General features: G+C 31.8%; 2 protein-coding genes across 3 annotated transcripts; both read right to left on the bottom strand.

The window, feature by feature from the left end:
- Window positions 1-2,682: 2,682 nt before the first annotated feature.
- On the bottom strand, window positions 2,683-10,449 carry LOC145305530 (uncharacterized). The gene is made up of 8 exons (XM_080147168.1): window positions 10,315-10,449; window positions 10,112-10,178; window positions 9,931-9,988; window positions 9,606-9,659; window positions 9,047-9,126; window positions 4,911-4,977; window positions 4,550-4,616; window positions 2,683-3,418 (listed from the first exon to the last, which is right to left on the bottom strand). Exons 1-8 carry the CDS (start codon window positions 10,408-10,410, stop codon window positions 3,386-3,388), a joined length of 522 nt encoding a protein of 173 aa, XP_080003294.1. The 5' UTR covers window positions 10,411-10,449; the 3' UTR covers window positions 2,683-3,385.
- Window positions 10,386-19,286, bottom strand: LOC145305531 (uncharacterized). 2 transcript variants are annotated; one of them, XM_080147169.1, is made up of 8 exons: window positions 19,210-19,286; window positions 18,951-19,029; window positions 17,932-17,989; window positions 17,294-17,335; window positions 16,413-16,504; window positions 16,171-16,246; window positions 15,636-15,702; window positions 10,386-10,852 (listed from the first exon to the last, which is right to left on the bottom strand). In XM_080147169.1, the coding sequence occupies exons 1-8, from the start codon at window positions 19,279-19,281 to the stop codon at window positions 10,820-10,822; spliced, it is 519 nt and encodes a 172-aa protein (XP_080003295.1). In that variant the 5' UTR covers window positions 19,282-19,286; the 3' UTR covers window positions 10,386-10,819. The 2 variants fall into 2 exon arrangements, with proteins under 2 accessions (XP_080003295.1, XP_080003296.1); XM_080147170.1 differs by lacking the exon at window positions 17,294-17,335.
- Between the last annotated feature and the right edge of the window lie 305 nt (window positions 19,287-19,591).

Here is a 19,591-nt window from a genome sequence, read left to right as displayed (position 1 = left end):
GAAAGATCTTAATTTGACAAAACGGATTGCTCTATAATTTTCAGGTAAGATAAATAGGAAAGCAAGGATGACAACAAGTAGCGATGAACAAAAATAGTTGTACCTTTCTATTGGCTCATTAAAAACCAACTAATGGTGTCGCTTAAATTAACACAGCCAATTACCAGAAAATAATTTAGAAGCAGACGAAAGCGGTCTTTGAAAAGGAAGGGAGGTAGTTGTCTTTATATACATCTATACTATAGATCTATACAGCAGATGGACGGATTTCTCGTATTATAGAGTAGCTTCGTTACTAAAAATAAATTAACATTTCAAATTATTATTATTTTTAAATTAGTTGCAATGGCCATGAACTATTTCTATTGCTCAAATGATTGCAATTAATTTCGGATTCGTAACAAAAAATTCATTGTAATACTCAACTTAGCCTATCCTAGTATATAAAGTAGTTTGGTTTTTGTTAACCATACATCTGATTGATTTATCCTTTATGGTTCACATAGGACCCTTGATGGGGTAAGGCTATTTAATTTTTAGATATACTTAAGCCTTTGGATGATTTTAGGTCATTTTTCTGCAATTTAACAATTTAAATATATAAAGCCCCTATATGTTAGGGCTATATACGGCGATATCTCTTAAAGTATATGTGTTCATCAAGGAGTCCCGGAACCACCTTTAGTTTAAAAGAAATTAAATTATATGTTTTAGTAGGGGGGGGGGGGGGGGGGGTTTGTCTGTTTGTTTAGGTTAGATTATGTAATGCTATATTGGGTACTAGTGGAGGTTTCGCAGGGCTAGAGCCCCGCCTCCAGGGGTAAGGCTTCGAGAAAAAACTTCTTTATCTCATTTCAATCTTTTATTAAAAAATGAGACGGAGGGGGGGTATCTTTTTTACCTGTGCACAACCCCTTAAGGGGGGGGGGGTTATCAGTGTTCCACAGGCACGTTGTTGGAAAGCACCCATACAACATGTTCAGTATTTTCTTCATATGTTGCAATCCTATATTTCCTTAGAAGTCGCAATTTTCTGTAAACACATAAATATGTTATTTAAGCAGAGGCGTGCAGAAGGGGGAGGGCTGGGTTTAACCAGCCACCTCTGGCTATATAAGGTGATTGGATACAGCCCCCTTGTCAAGGGTCTTGGTATACGCCTCTAAAAACGGAAAGGGTATCAAGGTAAAAAAGTCTTACCCACTTAAATTTTAAGGGGTGTAAAAATTATCATGTTCTCTCTCTTTTAATGACCACTGAAAATCTGTTTTCTGCTAATCATAATTTCGTCATCCTTGTTTTTTTTCATACACACTCTATGGTGCATTTTCTCAAATTACCTGTCGAAAAATGAAAACTTTTAAACGAATTAAAATATGGGGGAGTATTAATTTTTCCCCATACTTAACACCTGCGGAGGACCTAACCCTGCGGGGCCATCCATTACCCAAAATAACTTAACTAAAGTGACTTAAGATAATAAGAAAACAAACGATAATTTCGCTGGCAAAATTTAATCTTTTGAAATTTCTGATTACCTATTACATAAACATTTTCTGAAAAAATTTATTTTCTAGCTTCAAGAATAAGGTAATTACAGTCGATTAAGATTTTTAAGTAAAAGAGGACCTAAAGACACAGGTTGTTAAATTAAAGGTTAAAGAAAGCAAGATATGACTGACTGACTTGTAGTAGAAAATTCTTTATCAAACAGGGGACATGCACAAAATTTTTAGCCCTCTAGCTCTAACAGTAGCTGAGATTATAAGGGATATGGGTGTTTTGAGCTTACCCCACCCCCAAGGGTATTAGTGTACACACGGATAAAGTGATTAGTTTAAGAGAGTGAACAAATTGCAACATTGTATCAACAGATAATATTTTGCAACATAGCTGGAAATGTTCTAGAATATTGTATATTTCTCAAATTCATGAAATTTCTATTAAGTACTTACTGTTTCAACCCAGTGCAGGTTTTTGGTTAGGGGGGTGCGCGAAGTTCGCCAGAAAATTTTAACACCCCTCTTAAGAATGTAGGGTTGTGCTATCCTTTTTCAAACAAAATAATCTTTCCAAACCTTTTCTTCTCAGAGGTTGGCGAGATCTTTAGATTCAAATAGAAAGACATAAAAGCTGCCTGTTTTCCTTCTAGGTACCAATTAAGAATCTAGGGAATAAGTTCGTTAAGCTCTCTGGTCGAAATTCTATTCCTTACTCGTCATCAGGTAATGCAGTGCAATGGGTAGGGTGTTGGCCTGGTAATCTAATATATGTTTTACTTATACTTTATATATTGTTCACTAATTTTAAATGAACCTAGTAATAGTGTCTAACTTTTTATCTTTGAAACGTAACAAAAATCGAAGGATGAGAGGGGAGGTGGGAAAGGAAACCCCTAAAAAAGAGATGGATTTTTATTACGTCACAAAGATAAAAAGTTAGACACTATTACTAAGTTCATTTTAAATGTAAGAGGTTCAATCATTGATCTTTTTTGTCAAACTTACAGAAATGTATTGGCTCATATTCTTTGATCATAACAAACTCAATATCATGCTAATCTATGACTCAGCAATATAGTTGCTTATTAATTGTTTTTTTTACTACTGTTACTTTACCTACTACCTCAATTATTAGAAATTTTAATAATTTTGTTTATTAGATAATATTGTTATTTTTGAATATATACAACAGTTAAATAAAGTTTATTAGATTTCTCCTATTAAATCACAAATGTAAGCTCATAATCACAATAGAAACAAGGATTACAACATCCAAAAGTAGCGAAGCACAAACAATCATGTGAAAAAATATTTACAAAAAGATTAAAAGAGCATTTATTAGAATAATGAATAAATTAATATAAGAAAAAAAGTCATAAAACCATTATATATTTTGTATGATGACTGATAGACTGATGGTAAAAGTAAAGCGCATACTGGATGATAAATTAAATTGTTATACTATTATTTTCAAAAACATTGAAAATGAACCAAAAAACAATAAGATTATGGGGAAATATATAAAAAATAAAAACTACGGTTTGTTTTTAATCTTTGAGCAAAATAATTGGTATTTTAATTTTGATTCTGTCATTTATAAATATAATCCGACCAAAAACAACAAAGAAATGGAGAAATAGTGAAAAATATAAAAATAGCCAAAAACCTGCTAAAAAGCAGTCCAACTGTCATGGATATTTTAAAGTTATAGTTGATTATGCTCTAATGATGAGAATGTGGACAATAAGTTATAGCCTTATATCTTAGATAGCAGCCTAGAAATCACATTTTCCCCATAGCCTTATGTACTGATGTAAGACAGGCATAGTGAATTATAGAGTAGCTTTGCTTATAAAAATGTGATTATTAGTTGCATTTAAAAGCTACTCTGATTCTCTGTACTGTAAACACTCGACCTGAAATAACAATACATAAAATTAAAAGTTTACAAATACAAGGTAAATAACAACCATAAAAGTGAAGCTTAGATTGTTACACAAACAATTACAAATTTATAGTAACAAAACATTTATTTTTAATATTATTTAGATTTAAAGCCTGAACAAAAGTTCATTTTATATCCCTCTCAAATTTACTTGACTACATTAAGGTTTATACAGAGTGTCCGTTACAAACTGCTTTTTTAAAGCTTAATATTTGAGCTATCTTAGTAAAATGAATAGGATGGTGATGACTTTGTGTTCATTATTATAGATTTCCTACATCTTCAAATTTACCTTGCTGTTACAGGAATTCTTACACTAAGTTTTAAATCTATAGAACATTTTAAACATGCATGAATTAGTGATAAGATATATCAATGGATGCACCAACCCTGCGTGTAGAAAAACTTTTAATACAGTACCTTGGAATGTCTGAGATCAATTAAAGGTATTGTATTGTATTTATATACAGGGTGATTTTGATAAGGGAGAGTTGCATGAAGTGCATTTAACAGGTGTGATTGCAAGCCATAAGTTACAAGAATATCATCTAACATATATAATTTTGAATTATAATCAATAGCAATCAATTAGGCATCACCAAAAGTTATCATGCTTTTTTTTGTGAAAACAAGACAGCTATAAGTGTTGCATAAAATTATGATTTTCAAGTCTTGATATCTTTAAACTACCTAGTAGAAAATTGAAATTATTTCCAATATATGTTTATTGGATTTAGTTTAAACCATTGAACAGAAAAATGTATGCAGTTCACTAAATTCAAGTTTGCACTTCGTACAACTACCCCTTTAATATGTACTGTTTGATAGAAATAAACGAAAAATACGAGAATAGTTATTTCTCGCATCGTATTATAAACGGCTTTCCGCAGATATAGAAAGTACAAATATGAGATTAAAACTAGTTTTTTTACCCCCGAGGTGCCGGAGGCACCGGCTAAAAAAACTGGTTTTAACCTTATGATTGTACATTTCTATATTCGTAGAAAGCTGGATATAATGCGATGCTAGACATAGTTTTTTCGTATGTATGAGAACCGGTTCCTATCCACCGGATTCGAATAAATACGAGAAAGATTATTACCTTAAGAGTAGGATCATAGTTCAACTGGGATTCATGCTCATACTCCCATCCAGAAGTGATTTCCCATCTAAATAAAAAAATCTTTAATTCATTTGAAATGTGAATTAAGGAGTGAAATATCTATCTAGAAAAAGGTGTAAGAAAATTACTTTTATGAATTTTAAAGATGAACTGCTATTTAGGAAACTATAATTTGTCATATTTTCATATTTTTCTATGTCAAATGCATTTTTAGTAATAAGATCTTTTTTAAAACTGCGCATATGGAAAAAAAGCAATTTACTTATTTATTTTATTTGGATATTTTCAAAAATAAGAAGGTTATAATCATTTTATTAAAAAAAAAAAAATTGGTCCTTACGGGCAGAAATCTGAAAAGCCAAATTGAAACCTGCTCTGAAGACCAACATTAAGATTAATACGATCATCTGAAAATAAAGAAAATACTCTTTTCAATTGTATTTTTCAATGAATTGTTCTACAAAGCATAAAATAGTTACTGCTATAAAAATAAATGCAAAACAAATGTTTAAACAGTACTTTTTAGAAATTGGAGGTGGATCAGAGCCAACTAAACTGGAATTTAAAATTTTACTATGTGTGGAAAGCTGTCTATAAAATGATTGTATAATTACCTTTTAATAGTTAACAATATATTTACAGCAATTTGCAAAGTTTTGTAGTTAAAATTATATAATAGAGAGTATGATTTTCTGAAATACCAAAACATAGTACTAGCTTAATAATTAAAGAAAGTCAATCCCTCCTAAATCCTAATATCACCATTGGACAGTTATGTAATATTCAATTAGATAAATATTTTTAATTTTATATGTTTGTCTGTCTGTTTGTTCCTAAGGATCTCATAGATCCTGGGAAGAGAAATCCCAAAATTTTTTTTTTTAAATATTCTCGCTTTGAGCGCAACATAGACAAATTATTTCTTAATTATAAATTTGAAAATAGGCCCCTCCCTTCGCATTTAAAAACCAGCTTAACAAATGAAGAAACAAAACAAAAGAAGAAAAATAGGAAATTCATCAATAGAAATCGTTATAGGAAGCTTAAACAGAAAATTGATCGCAAAATGCAACTACCTTTAGTAACCAATTTTAGTGATATTGAGGTAACAAAAGACATGGAAAGTTTATTAAACAAAGGTTTAAATTATGCCATTGTCCCTAAAACTGTTAATACAACTCAGATTGTTGCAGGTTTTGAGAGAATGGGACGCACAATGAACTGGATGGACAAAATCAATAAAGAAAAAGAGTCAAATGAAGAGAGGGAACTTGACCTATCTTTGACTGACAATTTTATTAAGGTTCCATGGAAACCAACCAACATTAGACAACCGCAAGGTACCCCAACAGCTGACCTGACAACCTTTTTAAATGGTAGTTTATCTTGTGTTTTAGGCTCAGACTTGAAAAAAACACACAGGAATCTACCTGTAAATGAAAGAGCAGCCATGGACAAGCTGGTTAGTCTACAAAAATCCAGAGTTATTACCATCAAACCGATGGACAAAATGGGTGGGGTAGCAATTCTTAACACCCCAGAATACATTTCAGGAATGGAACAGCTTTTAAAGGCAGAATTCAAGGACGAAAATGGTACTAATCATCTTTACTTTAGGACTTTAGAGGCTGTTGAAGCAGATCAGCTGCAATTCAACCATTTAGAGGAGCTTAAGGACATTGTCAGGAAAGGTAGGCAAAGAGGCTGGATAGGAGAGGATGAAGCAAAGTGGCTAGTCCCCGACCATTTCAGCCCAGGGAAGCTATATGGACTTGTAAAAGACCACGTGGACCCAGCTAAATGGCCAGCTGGAGGAAAAATCCCCCCCCTACGCCCTGTTGAATCAGCATCAGGTACAACCTTTGGAAATTCCAGTCATTTTGTTGATTATCATAGTAACCATTTAGTTAAGGATATACCCAGCTTCATTGAAGACACACCAAATCTTCTCAGATTCATAGAATCTGAAAATCAGAAAGGTCCACAACCTGCAGGTTGTGTGCCAGTCACTCTGGATGTTACAGCTCTATACACAAACATACCTATAGACGAGGGAATGCATTATTTTCAGGAGTTTTTAGATAAGAGAGAAGATAAAACAGTTCCAACTGCATTTTTAATAACTCTTTTAGGTATGGTGCTCAGTTGTAATATCCTAACTTTTGACAACAAATTTTATTTGCAGGAAGTAGTCGTGGCAATGGGAACCAGGGTTGCCCCCACATTTGCTAATATTTTTATGTCTGTTATAGAAGGTAGAATGCTTAGAACTTGGAGAGGCCAAGCCCCAGCATGGTACAGACGGTACATAGATGACTGCATTATGCTGTGGACTTGATCTGAAGTAGAACTTTTAAATTTTTTAGAACATATAAACAACATACATCCCCTGATTAAATTTAAAGCCTCTTATGATTTTCAGAGTAAAAAAGTTAAATTTTTGGATACTGTAATTTCCATAACTGAACAAGGATTTATTAGGACATCCCTTTTTACAAAACCTGGCAAGAAATGTACATATCTCTTGCCATCAAGCTGTCACCCTGGTCACATCACCCAAAACATTCCCTACTCTTTAGCTCTAAGACTCAAACGAATCTGCTCTGACAATTTAGACTTTTTAGCACACCTGGACATATTACAAGAAAAACTGTTAGGAAGAGGTTACAAACAAAACTTAGTTAAAGCTTTTGAAAAGGTCATTAATCTACCCAGAGCAACAGCATTGATAAAAACCGAAAAAAATCCGGTAAAGAGAGTTGTACTCTCACTTCAATTCGATCCCAGACTACCCAATATTTCTAATATCTTGTTTAGGTTTTGGAAAGTCATGATACAGAATCCACACCTCAAAAGAACCTTTCCAGATCCACCAATGATTTGCTGGTCCAGACCAAAAAATCTACGGGATTTTTTAATTAAGGCACAACTCCCACCAGTAATTACAGAGAGAAGGTCAAGCAGGGTTTGTAAAATGTGTCACAATTCCCTCCGGTTTTGTAAAAGTGTCATAAACACTAAAACCAATGAAATCTTCCCTATTTTAAGCACTCTAGACTGTACTAGTAAAAACGTTATATATCTTATTACTTGTAGGAAAAACAGTGGATCCTGTGCAGTTAGGAGACCTCAGTATGTGGGCCAAACAAGTAGAATGATCTCCAGCCGTTTTAACGAGCACAGCCACACAATCAAAACGGGATCAACTACAGTTGGAAGTCATTTCAAGGCCCAAGGACACAATCTACAGGACTTGGAAATTGTCCCAATAGAGAAAATAAGAAGCACAGACCCCTGGATACGCCTAGTTAGGGAAAAACTTTTGATTAGGTCTTTTGATTCTGCTCTCAATAAAATTGTGTAATTTGCTTCACCCAACAAACATTTAATCATCAATTAAACAAAAAAATCCTTTTTTCAAACAAGACCCATCTTTCCAACTAATTTCTTTTTCAACACATAACATTTGTTTGCAGTTTCAGAGATCTACTAAAAAACCCTCATCGTTTAGTTTGTAAAAAATATTTTATTTCTAAACATTTCTTTAAACTCAAATTAACTGTGTGCATTTGCAAATTTTTATAAAAAAAACTTTTAAAACACAATTAACATTTCAAAGGATTAAGCTTTTTTGATATTCAGGTTATCCCTAAACACAAATCAATTGTTTGCATCATCAAATTATACTTCCAAAATTCTCAAATAAGTCAACATTTTATACCATTTAGTTTTCATTTCATGTTTCATCAAAAAAATGTACACATTTTTTCACTTTTTTGGTTAATTCAAAAAAACACCAATTCTTCCTCCATCCTAAAACCTAAACAAAGCAGGATATCATAAAGATAAAAATTTTTCCCATCTCAGGAATAACTCCACCCATTTTTTTAACAGATTTCAAAATCCAAATCTCCACCCATGAACAACCAAGGACAAAGATAAATTCACAATCTTTTCATAACCCCCCCCCACTCCTCCCACTTTTTTGTCTCCTCCCAGTTTTTTTCTGTCTCCGCCTTCAACCAAACTCACCATCCAAAACTCCGCCTTTTTCCTAACCATCAAAAAAATTCCTTTAATAAAAACTATGCCCCGCCCCATAACTCAAACAAGGCCAAGAATTATTCCCTACTCCTCCTGTATTAAAAAACTAATGTTTTAATCTTTTATTTCAAACTTTTTCAGTAGTCATCTGTATTCTATGGTGATACCTAAGATTCAAAATAATTTGTGACATTGTTCTATATAAAATTTCTAATGTCTCATGCCTATATTTTTTAGACAAAATGAATTGAAAATGATTGCTAAAATCGAAATATATCTTCATGTCTTAGAATAGTGTAATTTTTTTAAAATACGTTGAAAAACATACTAACTTTAAAATATAAATTTAAAATAAAAAAAGATTATACAATTATTAGGCCACTAGGGGCCTCTAGGGTTGTAGCCAATAGCTTATTAATAAAGTAAAAATACCAGCAACTTTCCAAGAAACAAACCCCATTTCTGGGTTAGTGTTTAGATGATGTACCCACAGCACTTGGTCATTACCATTTCTAAACAATATCAATTGTAATCTTTTAAAATCTAAGTTGCAATAATTTTAAATTTGTTTTTGTTTATGTTACAAAAGTTTGTTAGCTAAGAATAAAACAAGAATGGCAACATCCAAAAGTAGCGAAGCTAAAACATTATGGATGGATAATTGGTAAAAATGAAATATAGAACAGTTTCATAAACGTGAAAATCTAGGAATCGATCTAGCACCTCAACCAATAAGATTAAGCAAATAATCAATAAAACTTGATAAAAGTATGCAGAATATAAACGTATTCAATCTCTTAAAATTTCAACTGAATATCTTGAATAGGAATTGAGAAAATCATGAAAACTTAAAAATGTAAAAATTAAATTGATCTAGCACACCAACCAATTGATGAATCTTAATGAAACTTGATTTCCCCCTTTCTGTCTCAGACGAACAGACAGACATTTGGTATTAAAGAGTAGCTTCGCTACTAATAAGAATACTTACCTGAAAGCAGCAAACATCCATTCCCCAAGTCTAAAAAATCCTTCATAAGTGTATCTAAAAAGAATTTAAGTTGTACAAATGAATATCTTATATCAGAAAAAGCAGCTGTATGTATATTATCTATAAAAAGCACATTTTCCTGTAAATAAATTCCTTTTTCATCATTATGGACTAAACTTTAGAAATAAACTTATTGTAAATCAGCTTTGTATTAAAAAAAGTTCTTCTTTTTATAATTTTTTTAAATTGAAAACAACATGCTTAATTCTATAACACTGAAAAGTAATGTTTTGGGTATATTGATTAACTGATTTTTTAGACTTACATGCCAAGTCTGTTTGCTTGATATTGAGCAGCGCCACCTGTAGAGGTAACTTCAATCACTGAAATTCATAAAGACATATAAAAGAAATATCATGTGCATGTAAATATTTTCTAATAATAAATTCTTACACAAACAAATAATATTTGTAGTTGGTACCCATTAAGTAATTTAGATGCTCTACCTGCACATTGATTACAATAATATGTATAAGGATAGTCTGGTATTTTGGTACTATTGACTTCTTCCAACTAATGAAAAATATGAATTTCTATATAATATTTTTCTTTTTAATCAATTTATATATTTATTATTTTTAATAATCATAAGAAAAAATTTAACTAAAATTAGAAGTAGCAAAAATTCAATGTTGTTTGTATCATAAACCTTATGATTGGCAGAGATTTGTAATTCTGAGCTAAATCCAATCAACAGTAAAACAGCATACATGAAATGCATTTTTGTCTGTATAGAATAATTCATTAAATATTCAATATAACTATATGATTAAGTGATCCTCTTGGGATAAATGCTTCTATTTAAATCCACTGAAATAAATTTTTTAACTCTCAAATTTTCTTCTTTTACAAATGTAATTCACCTACATAATCAACAGAAGGTAAGAAAAGTGTCTATTGACTAGTAAATTGATAAACGACCATTGCAATTTTTTTTACCTTTAATCCCAATTAATTTTGCCAGGGGGATAAATACCGCTGTAACAATGAATTCTATGGGATAAAAATTACTCAGGAATTCATAACTACTCAATAAATAAAAAAACATTATTCAAAAATGTTTTGCAAAGAAGAAACATACAGAAAATAAATTAGCTTTAAAATAATTATCAAAATTAACAGTTTAAAATTTTTTTATCATTTTCTTGTGAAGTTTATTCTTCTTCTCTAAACCAGACACACTCAACCTAAAAAAATGGATTATCAACTTAATCAAAGACTGGAAAATTAATTATTCAAGTAAATAATTTTATTTGTTGTGATTTTTATGTCTATTTCAGTATTTTAAAGGAAAACTGCAAGAAGTACAGCGATCAGTACTGCTGAAACATTGCCACAAGTAGACCCAATACCACAAATTTGAAGCCATTAGCTTTAATAACAACAAAGTTGTATGCATTTTAAAATTAAATTTTAGGTGTAAGAAAAATGAAAAATCAGTTACTGGCAACCTAATGTTCTGTCAGAAATGAACTGAAATGATATAGTTTCTATGCAATTTAATTTAACCCTTAATGGTTGAGGGGGGAGGGCCTTGAACGCCCCCCCCCCCCTTTTAGTTTTTTCTATCTCATTTTCTGTGTGTAAAAGATAAAGAGCCCAAACTGCGTGACTTTTTAAGTATGGGTAATAGATCTTTTCATGAAAATACTCTTTTTCGAATTTTAGTCTTCTGCTAACCTAAAAAGTTACTTTAGGAGCCTAGAAATACATGTACAAAATTTCAGCTCTCTATCCCTACTGGCGACCTAGCGCCAGGCATGTAAAATATCAACAGATAACGGTAGCACGGCGGTTTTAACAATATCTCAGCAATGTGCAGGTTTTAAGCTCTTCTGCATATTTCAATTTAAACACATACGGGCAAAGATATATTATCCCAAAAATGTTTTGTCAAAGTCTACTCTACACCTAGCGCCAGTCAGTTTTCTAAAATCATGCATTTTATACCTGTGAAAATAGAAATCGCCAGCGCTAGGTGTAGAGTAGACTTTGACAAAAGATTTTTGGGATATTATATCTTTGGCCTTATGTGTTTAAGTTGAAATATGCAGAACACCTGAATTCATCTTCCAAGCCATTCTCTAGGCATTTAATTTTTTTTTATGAAATAACGGGATTTCAAAACTGCCCTTTGAAAAGGCCTAAAAAATATCTTTTTTTGTCACTTTTTTCACTGCTTATAGTTACAACTTATTAAGATATTATGCTCAGTTAAAAAAATCGGCGCCTCTAGCACCAAAACCGGCAAAAACTGGCAGCTAAACTTCTGTGCCCCTACTTGCCCCCCTCTTCGGTAAACAGTAGTTATCTCAAGAAGTAAAAGAGATATCAACACACAGAAAGAAAGCTTTTTAAATAAAACTGAACTAAGTAACTATTACATATTTAATTTTGGGACTTTCCTTCTAGGGGCTTGTGGAGCAAAAGACCCACCAAAACACTAATAATATGAGTACTGAGCTAAGATATCAACCTGATTTTTTTAAAAATCTTTTGTTACCATAATTGAACTCAGTAACATTTACAGATTTCATTTTGGGACTTTCCTTCTAGGGGCTTGTTTGGCAAAAGACCCCCAAAAACTAAAAATATGAGTTCTGGACTTATTTTTGAAGATATCAACCTAATTTTTTTTGAGAAAACTTTTTTCACATAACCAAACTCAGCAACCTAGACAGATTTCATTTTGGGACTTTCCTTCCAGGTGCTAGTGGAGCAAAAGACCCCCCAAAACACAAAAAATATGAGTTCTGAGCTTATTTTTAAAGCTATCAACCTGATTTTTTTAAAGAAAATTTTTTAAATAAAACTGAACTCAGTAATGATTACACATTTCATTTTGGGAGTTTTCTTTGAGGGGCTTGTGGAGCAAAAGACCCCCCAAAACACAAAATTATAAGTTCTGAGCTGATATTTAAAGATATCAAACTGATTTTTTTAAAGAAAACTTTTTTAACATAACCAAACTCAGCAGGGGCGTCCAAGCTATTTCTTTAGGGGTAAAATTTGCTTGGAGTGGGGGGGGGGGGGTAATTACCCCCCCTGAAATCTGTTGGTAAAGAAAATTTGCGTCCAGGCTACATTTTTTTTTTTGGTGGGGGGTAATTTAAATTTTAATAAATGTTTGGTATTTTTTTTGTTAGAGATTTTTTATTTTTTTGGGGTATTCAAAATTGTTTACCCCTCCTAAAATACCCCCTCCTAAATGGTTGATATCTTTAAAAATAAGTCCAGAACTCATATTTTTAGTTTTTGGGGGTCTTTTGCCAAACAAGCCTCTAGAAGGAAAGTCTCAAAATGAAATCTGTAAATGTTACTGAGTTTGGTTATGTTAACAAAGTTTTCAAAAAAAAAATCAGGTTGATATCTTTAAAAATAAGCTCATAACTCATATTTTTAGTTTTGGGGGTCTTTTGCCCAACTAGCCCCTAGAAGGAAAGTCCTAAAATGAAATCTGTAAACATTACTGAGTTTCATAGACGTCCAAGAGGGGGGGTAAAGTGGGGAATACCCCCCCCCCCAAAACGAATTTGGGGGTGCCTCCCTCCCCCCCCCCCCAAAAAAAAAACTCGGTTCGGTTATGTTAAAAAAGGTTCCTTTAAAAAATCAGGTTGATATCTTAAAATATCAGCTCAGAACTCATATTTTTTGTGTTTTGGGGGGTCTTTTGCTCCACAAGCCCCTCAAAGGAAAGTCCCAAAATGAAATGTTTAATCATTACTGAGTTCAGTTTTATTTTAAAAATTTTCTTTAAAAATTTGGGGGTAAATTTTGGGAAGGTAAACAAAATTTGCCCCGGCCAACAGGTTTCAGGGGGGGTAATTACCCCCCCTCCCAAGCAAATATTACCCCCCCCTCCCAAAAAAAAAGCTTGGACGCCCCTGCTGAGTTTGGTTATGGTAAAAAAGTTTTCTTTAAAAAAATCAGGTTAATATCTTTAAAAATAAGCTCAGAACTCATATTTTTTGTGTTTTGGGGGATCTTTTGCTCCACTAGCACCTGGAAGGAAAGTCCCAAAATAAAATCTGTATAGGTTGCTGAGTTTAATTATGTGAAAAAAGTTTTCTCAAAAAAAATTAGGTTGATATCTTTAAAAATAAGTTCAGAACTCACATTTTTAGTTTTTGGGGGTCTTTTGCCAAACAAGCCCCTAGTAGGAAAGTCCCAAAATGAAATCTGTAAATGTTACTGAGTTCAATTATGGTAACAAAAGATTTAAAAAAAATCAGGTTGATATCTTTAAAAATAAGCTCAGAACTCATATTATTAGTGTTTTGGTGGGTCTTTTGCTCCACAAGCGCCTAGAAGGAAAGTCCCAAAATTAAATGTGTAATGGTTACTTAGTTCAGTTTTATCTAAAAAGCTTTCTTTCTCTGTGTTGATATCTCTTTTACTTCTTGAGATAACTACTGTTGGCCGAAGAGGGGGGCAAGTAGGGGCACAGAAGTTTAACTGCCAGTTTTTGCCGGTTTTGGTGTTGGAGGCGCCGATTTTTTTTTAACTGAGCATAATATCTTAATAGGTTGTAACTATAAGCAGTGAAAAAAGTGACAAAAAAAAAATTTTTAGGCCTTTTCAAAGGGCAGTTTTGAAATCCCGTTATTTCATAAAAAAAATTAAAATGCCTAGAGAATGGCTTAGAAGATGAATTTATGTGTTCTGCATATTTCAACTTAAACACATAAGGCCAAAGATATAATATCCCAAAAATCTTTTGTCAAAGTCTACTCTACACCTAGCGCTGGCGATTTCTATTTTCACAGGTATAAAATGCATGATTTTAGAAAACTGACTGGCGCTAGGTGTAGAGTAGACTTTGACAAAAGATTTTTGGGATAATATATCTTTGCCCTTATGTGTTTAAATTGAAATATGCAGAAGAGCTTAAAACCTGCACATTGCTGAGATATTGTTAAAACCGCCGTGCTACCGTTATCTGTTGATATTTTACATGCCTGGCGCTAGGTCGCCAGTAGGGATAGAGAGCTGAAATTTTGTACATGTATTTCTAGGCTCCTAAAGTAACTTTTTAGGTTAGCAGAAGACTAAAATTCGAAAAAGAGTATTTTCATGAAAAGATCTAATGGGTATAACACATAACTGAGAGTTAGAATTTTTTGAATATCTCCATCCTTGCAGGCATAGGATGCCAGCAAACCTGGCAGGGTCATCCAGGTAAAGAGCAAAAATATTTTTTTTGACCAAACAAAGCATTTTATCTTAGCAATATACTAAAATATCCTCTAGTAGTACATCCTCATATTCAAGTGTTTAATTCAATTTCAGGTTTCAGGTATGATCCTGCAGGTCCTGATCCTCCAGGTCTCCAGAAATCTTTAAAAGGCTCCTGTGGCCGCAATTTTTGACTTAGAGTCATCAAATTTTTAACTTAAGCTTAAGCTTTTCTTACATGTCCACATAACGTATTAAAATTAAAGATCTGCTGCCAATTTTCCGCCGACTGCCCACTGCGGCGGCTAGCAGCTGCCAAGTACAGAAATTTGTGTTTTGATATTTCTAATATAAAATTTACATTAGGATAAACATTTTCTGGAAAAAAATGGTTCTTCTAGCTTCAAAAATAAGAAAATTACAGCCGTTTGAAATTTTTAAGTAAAAAAAGGACCTAAAAACAAAGGTTGTTAAATAAAAGGGTGAAGGAAGCGAAAATTGACTTTGACTTATAAAAGGTCAGAAATTCATTATCAAAAAGGGGACTTGAACTAGCTCTAATAGGAACTGAGATAATAGGAGGGGGGGGGGGGGGGGGCGTTGAAAATAATTAAAGTAAATAAAGCAGTGAAGGTTTCCTTTATGTAAAAGAAATGTTTTCCACCCCAATAGATTGAAAGAAGTGTCAATACACTGAACTGGATTATCAAGACTAGCTTTTACCATGGTGTAGCAATTATTTCATAGGTTAAACCTTTGGATGCTAGAGAAAATGATATTTAAAGATATAATTACTTTGAGAGTAGGGTCATTTGTCCAGTGATGTTGGTAAACATATTGCCACCCATCTACATATTCCCACCTAAAAAAAATTATCACACTTCAGAAAATAAATTGGACTTTTACAGTTTTCAAGTAGAATCCAACTGCATTATTGGTAAGAAGATGTGCATATTTAAAACAGAACAGAAGATATTTGTCATTTAATTTATAAAAAGTTATATTTCTTAGAATGGTGCTTTAATTGGTGAAATTACATTGATCTAAAATTTCATTATTCTTTTTATGGGATTTAATTTTATATAATACAATTTTTTATTTGTGTGATACTTTAAGTTGAATCAATTATTGTGTCTGAATGACTATCTAGAGTAATAAATCTATGAGTGATTTATTTCTGTTCCTACATCAGTGTTATGTATGAAGCTTTAGAAATCAGAAGACCCCCACTTTATTGTCCAAGTTTATGTTATATGTAAATTTGGGAATTTTGTTGTGGTTAAATTAATTAATTATACAAATATTACCGGTTTAAAAGAATTGTACTTACGGGCAAATCATTCCACCCTGAGTTTGTATTGGGTGATGAATAAAAACAAAGGCATTAACATAGGGGTCCAGACTTTCTGAAAATGTAAATGTTTAATTTATCAAAAATGTGTTTATTTTATGAATGTTATTGTGATCAAATCTATATATTAATAATAAATCTAGGAAAAGTTATCACATAGATTTATGCAGAAAAAAACTTGTATATTTTACAAATTTTAGGTTATTTAAAAATAAACCTACCAGAAACAAACCAATGTACAGAGTTAGTCATAGGGTTAGTTCCATATCCAGGCAGTAAATATAAATGTTTATCATCTGGTCCTATTCCTTTCCTTAAATGTTTAGATAAAAGTTAAAATAAAAATAATTTTATTTATACTTAGATTAACAATAAAATCATGGTATTTTAAGGTGATCTTAAAATTATTTTATAAAATTTGATTTCCTAATTTTAATATAAATAAGTTTTCACCAATAAAGCCAAATGACATTTGTTTTTAAGAATTATATGTATCATCCCATAATTTTGATTAAAGATATAAGTTCAATATATATTTTTAGTGATTCCTATGACATATGCCCATCTTATCTAACCATGTTTTGTCCATCTGTATGTTATTTGGGGTGCTAGATTGATTCCTAGATTTTAAAGTTTTTGTGATTTTCTCAATTCCTATTCAAGATAGACGGCTAAAACTTTTAGAGATTAAATTATTTTACATTCTACATGTTTTTACTAAGTTTTATTAAGTTTTGTTTATTTATTGAAGTGCCTGATTGATTCCTAGATTTTTAGGTTTTCAGCATTTTCTCTATTCCTATTCAGGATTGATGGCTGAAATTATCAGGGATTGAATATACTCATATTCTACGTATATTAACCACGTTTCATCAAGATTTGTCTATTAGTTGAGGTGCTAGATAGATTCCTAGATTTGTTTTCATGATTTAAAGATTGTGTGATTTTAAAGGCTTCATGATTTCCCTACTTTATCAAGTTTAATGATTATTACATGACACTGCTATATAATAATTTTTTTCCCAATATCCATTCATAAATCTTGAGCTTTGCTACTTATGGATGTTGTCATCCTTTTTTTTACATGCATAAAAGGGCTTACCTAAAGTAAGCAATAGTCCCATAGAAACCACCTAGTCTGTAACTAAAATGGATGAATGTTAGGAAATAATGCCTCACTAAAAAGTTTTATTTAAGTTAACAAACAACATAATAATATGGAAATTACAGATTTTAAAAATGAAAATGAAAAAGGGATAGTTGCACGAAATGCAATTAACAAGATGAAGTACTTGGAGTAGTGAACCTTGAAATACATTGCTCAACATATGATGATAATTGGTAAGCATAAAAGATATAAATAAGAAATATCAAATTTTACCAGACAGTTCTATGGTTCACCTAACAATGTCTAATATGTGATTGTTTAGGCTACCATTTTAGAAAAATGATTGCAAGCTTAAATTACAAGAATAAAGTTCTACTTTTGTATGTCACAGGGAAGTAAGCAATAATCATATGGCTCCACTGAAAGTTTTGCCATGCTATTTTAAGAATATTGAAGCTTTAAAAGATGCATATATCACAAGACTATCATTTTCAAGTCTTGTATATAGGTATAAATTTACAAGATATTGTTCAATGTTATTAAACTAAAATGTAAATTAAACTTCTAAAAAAGCGAATATCCCTAATAGTAGTCCTTACCTCATGAAATAAGAAAATATAAATGTAACAAACCTGCCAAGAATGTCCCCATAATTTTCTGCTGCACCTGCTGTAGATGTTATAGAAACCTCTAAAAAAAGTATGCTTTGTAATGAGGCTTGTAGTCTACAAGGAGGTCCAATGGGGGGGATAAAGGGGTGATTACCCCCCCCCCCCCATTAAAAATTTACCCCTACCTTGAGGGTGCCATAGGCACCCCCAACAATTCAGAAGGGGGTATTTACCCCCCTTAACAACTTTGGGAGTAAATACCCCCCCCCAAAAAATAAAAAATCCCAAACAAAAAAATTTTTACTACTAAATATTTAATAGAATTTTATTATTAGGTAGGTACCTTTTTACATTTACCCCCCCAAAAAATGTTACCCCGGGAGTATTTAGGGGGGGTAAACAAAATTTACCCCTGCCAACAGATTTCAGGGGGGTTAATTACCCCCCGTGAGCAAATTTTACCCCCAGGGTAAAATTTTTTTTTTTTTTTTGGGGGGGGGGTAAAAAAATTTGCGGCAAGCTTTGCGCGGCATTTTACTCCCCCCCCGAAAAGCAAATTACCCCCCCCCCCTTAAAAAAATGTTATCCCTCCCCAAAAAAAAGCTTGGACGCCCCTGTTTGTAGATAAAAAAAATAAAATTGCATTTTTATCTAATAAAAATATAAAAAAATACATAACTTTTTCAATAAAATACAAATTTTACACTTCAATATAGCTTAGCTGGCATTTATTCCTTTAATTTGGAAGGCAAACCTTCAGAAAGCATTTTAGATTTTCACATGGTAAGTTTTAATTTAGTGCTAATAATAGTTAATGAGCCATTTTGTGAAATGGAAGGAAAGGCAGGCAGTACAAGTGACAACTCAAGCTCAATTGAGCAAATAAATAATCTAACTATAAATATTATATTGTTGTGCTGTCACTAGAGGCTGGTCTATTTCATTTATAAAAATAATATGCTCTTCTTTTAGAATAACATTTACAATTACATTGTCTATGAATAAGATTTTTCAGAGTTATTAAACATAAAATTATTCACCTAAACAGTTATTACAAAACATACACTGAAGCATGTTAACTTTGTTATCCATTGTCATAATTTCTTTGTCTTCATCAATCTTTAAAAATTCAACTTATTATCAATGCGTTAAAAATTAATATTCATACAAAAAGTTATAATGAGTTAGAGTTTGGAAATATTAATTGCTAATTGAACACCCTTATAAAGTTAAATGCCATAAATATTTTTTAATTGGAAACTAGTCTTTAGAATAATTATTGAGAATTTGTTTATTAACCTTTTCATTGGCAGCAATGAGTATAGATGAGCAAGAGATAACCAGTAACAAACCAGCTAGCTGGTCATGCATTTTGTTCTAAAATATATTATATACTCAACTCATATAAGATTATATATTTTATGTACTAAATTCTAAAACTATGAAAATTTATACTTTATTTTTCGTTCATTTTGAATTTAAGATTATAATAAAATTATTCCACAATTTTTGTTTTGCTTTAACAAAGAAATATTCCTAACAAACCATTATAGTTGAAAAATAACCTGATTGAAATACCTTAAAGGGCGAATATAGGTTGAATATAATATGGGCTCAAGAAAAACGTGCAATTTCATAGATTATAAGTAACTTTAAGATATTGACATATCCAAATGTATAA

The sequence above is a fragment of the Acartia tonsa genome, chromosome 14 (genome assembly GCF_053477335.1).
Source record: "Acartia tonsa isolate MP-2025a chromosome 14, ASM5347733v1, whole genome shotgun sequence".
Lineage (NCBI taxonomy): Eukaryota > Metazoa > Arthropoda > Copepoda > Calanoida > Acartiidae > Acartia > Acartia tonsa.
This window is presented reverse-complemented; position numbering and strand designations above follow the sequence as displayed.

Bases quoted from the DNA above. Each gene is read 5' to 3' on its own strand.
- LOC145305531 (XM_080147169.1), bottom strand. From the start codon at position 19,281: ATGCATGACCAGCTAGCTGGTTTGTTACTGGTTATCTCTTGCTCATCT. The intron at 19,030-19,209 runs GTTAATAAACAA...GAATTTTTAAAG, and splicing joins TCATTGCTGCCAATGAAAAG to ATTGATGAAGACAAAGAAAT. The intron at 17,336-17,931 runs GTTTGTTACATT...CATCCATTTTAG, and splicing joins TATGGGGACATTCTTGGCAG to TTACAGACTAGGTGGTTTCT.
- LOC145305530 (XM_080147168.1), bottom strand. From the start codon at position 10,410: ATGAATTATTCTATACAGACAAAAATGCATTTCATGTATGCTGTTTTA. The intron at 9,660-9,930 runs GTAAGTCTAAAA...AATTCTTTTTAG, and splicing joins CAAGCAAACAGACTTGGCAT to ATACACTTATGAAGGATTTT. The intron at 4,978-9,046 runs GTATTTTTACTT...CTTTATTTTCAG, and splicing joins TGTTTCTTGGAAAGTTGCTG to ATGATCGTATTAATCTTAAT.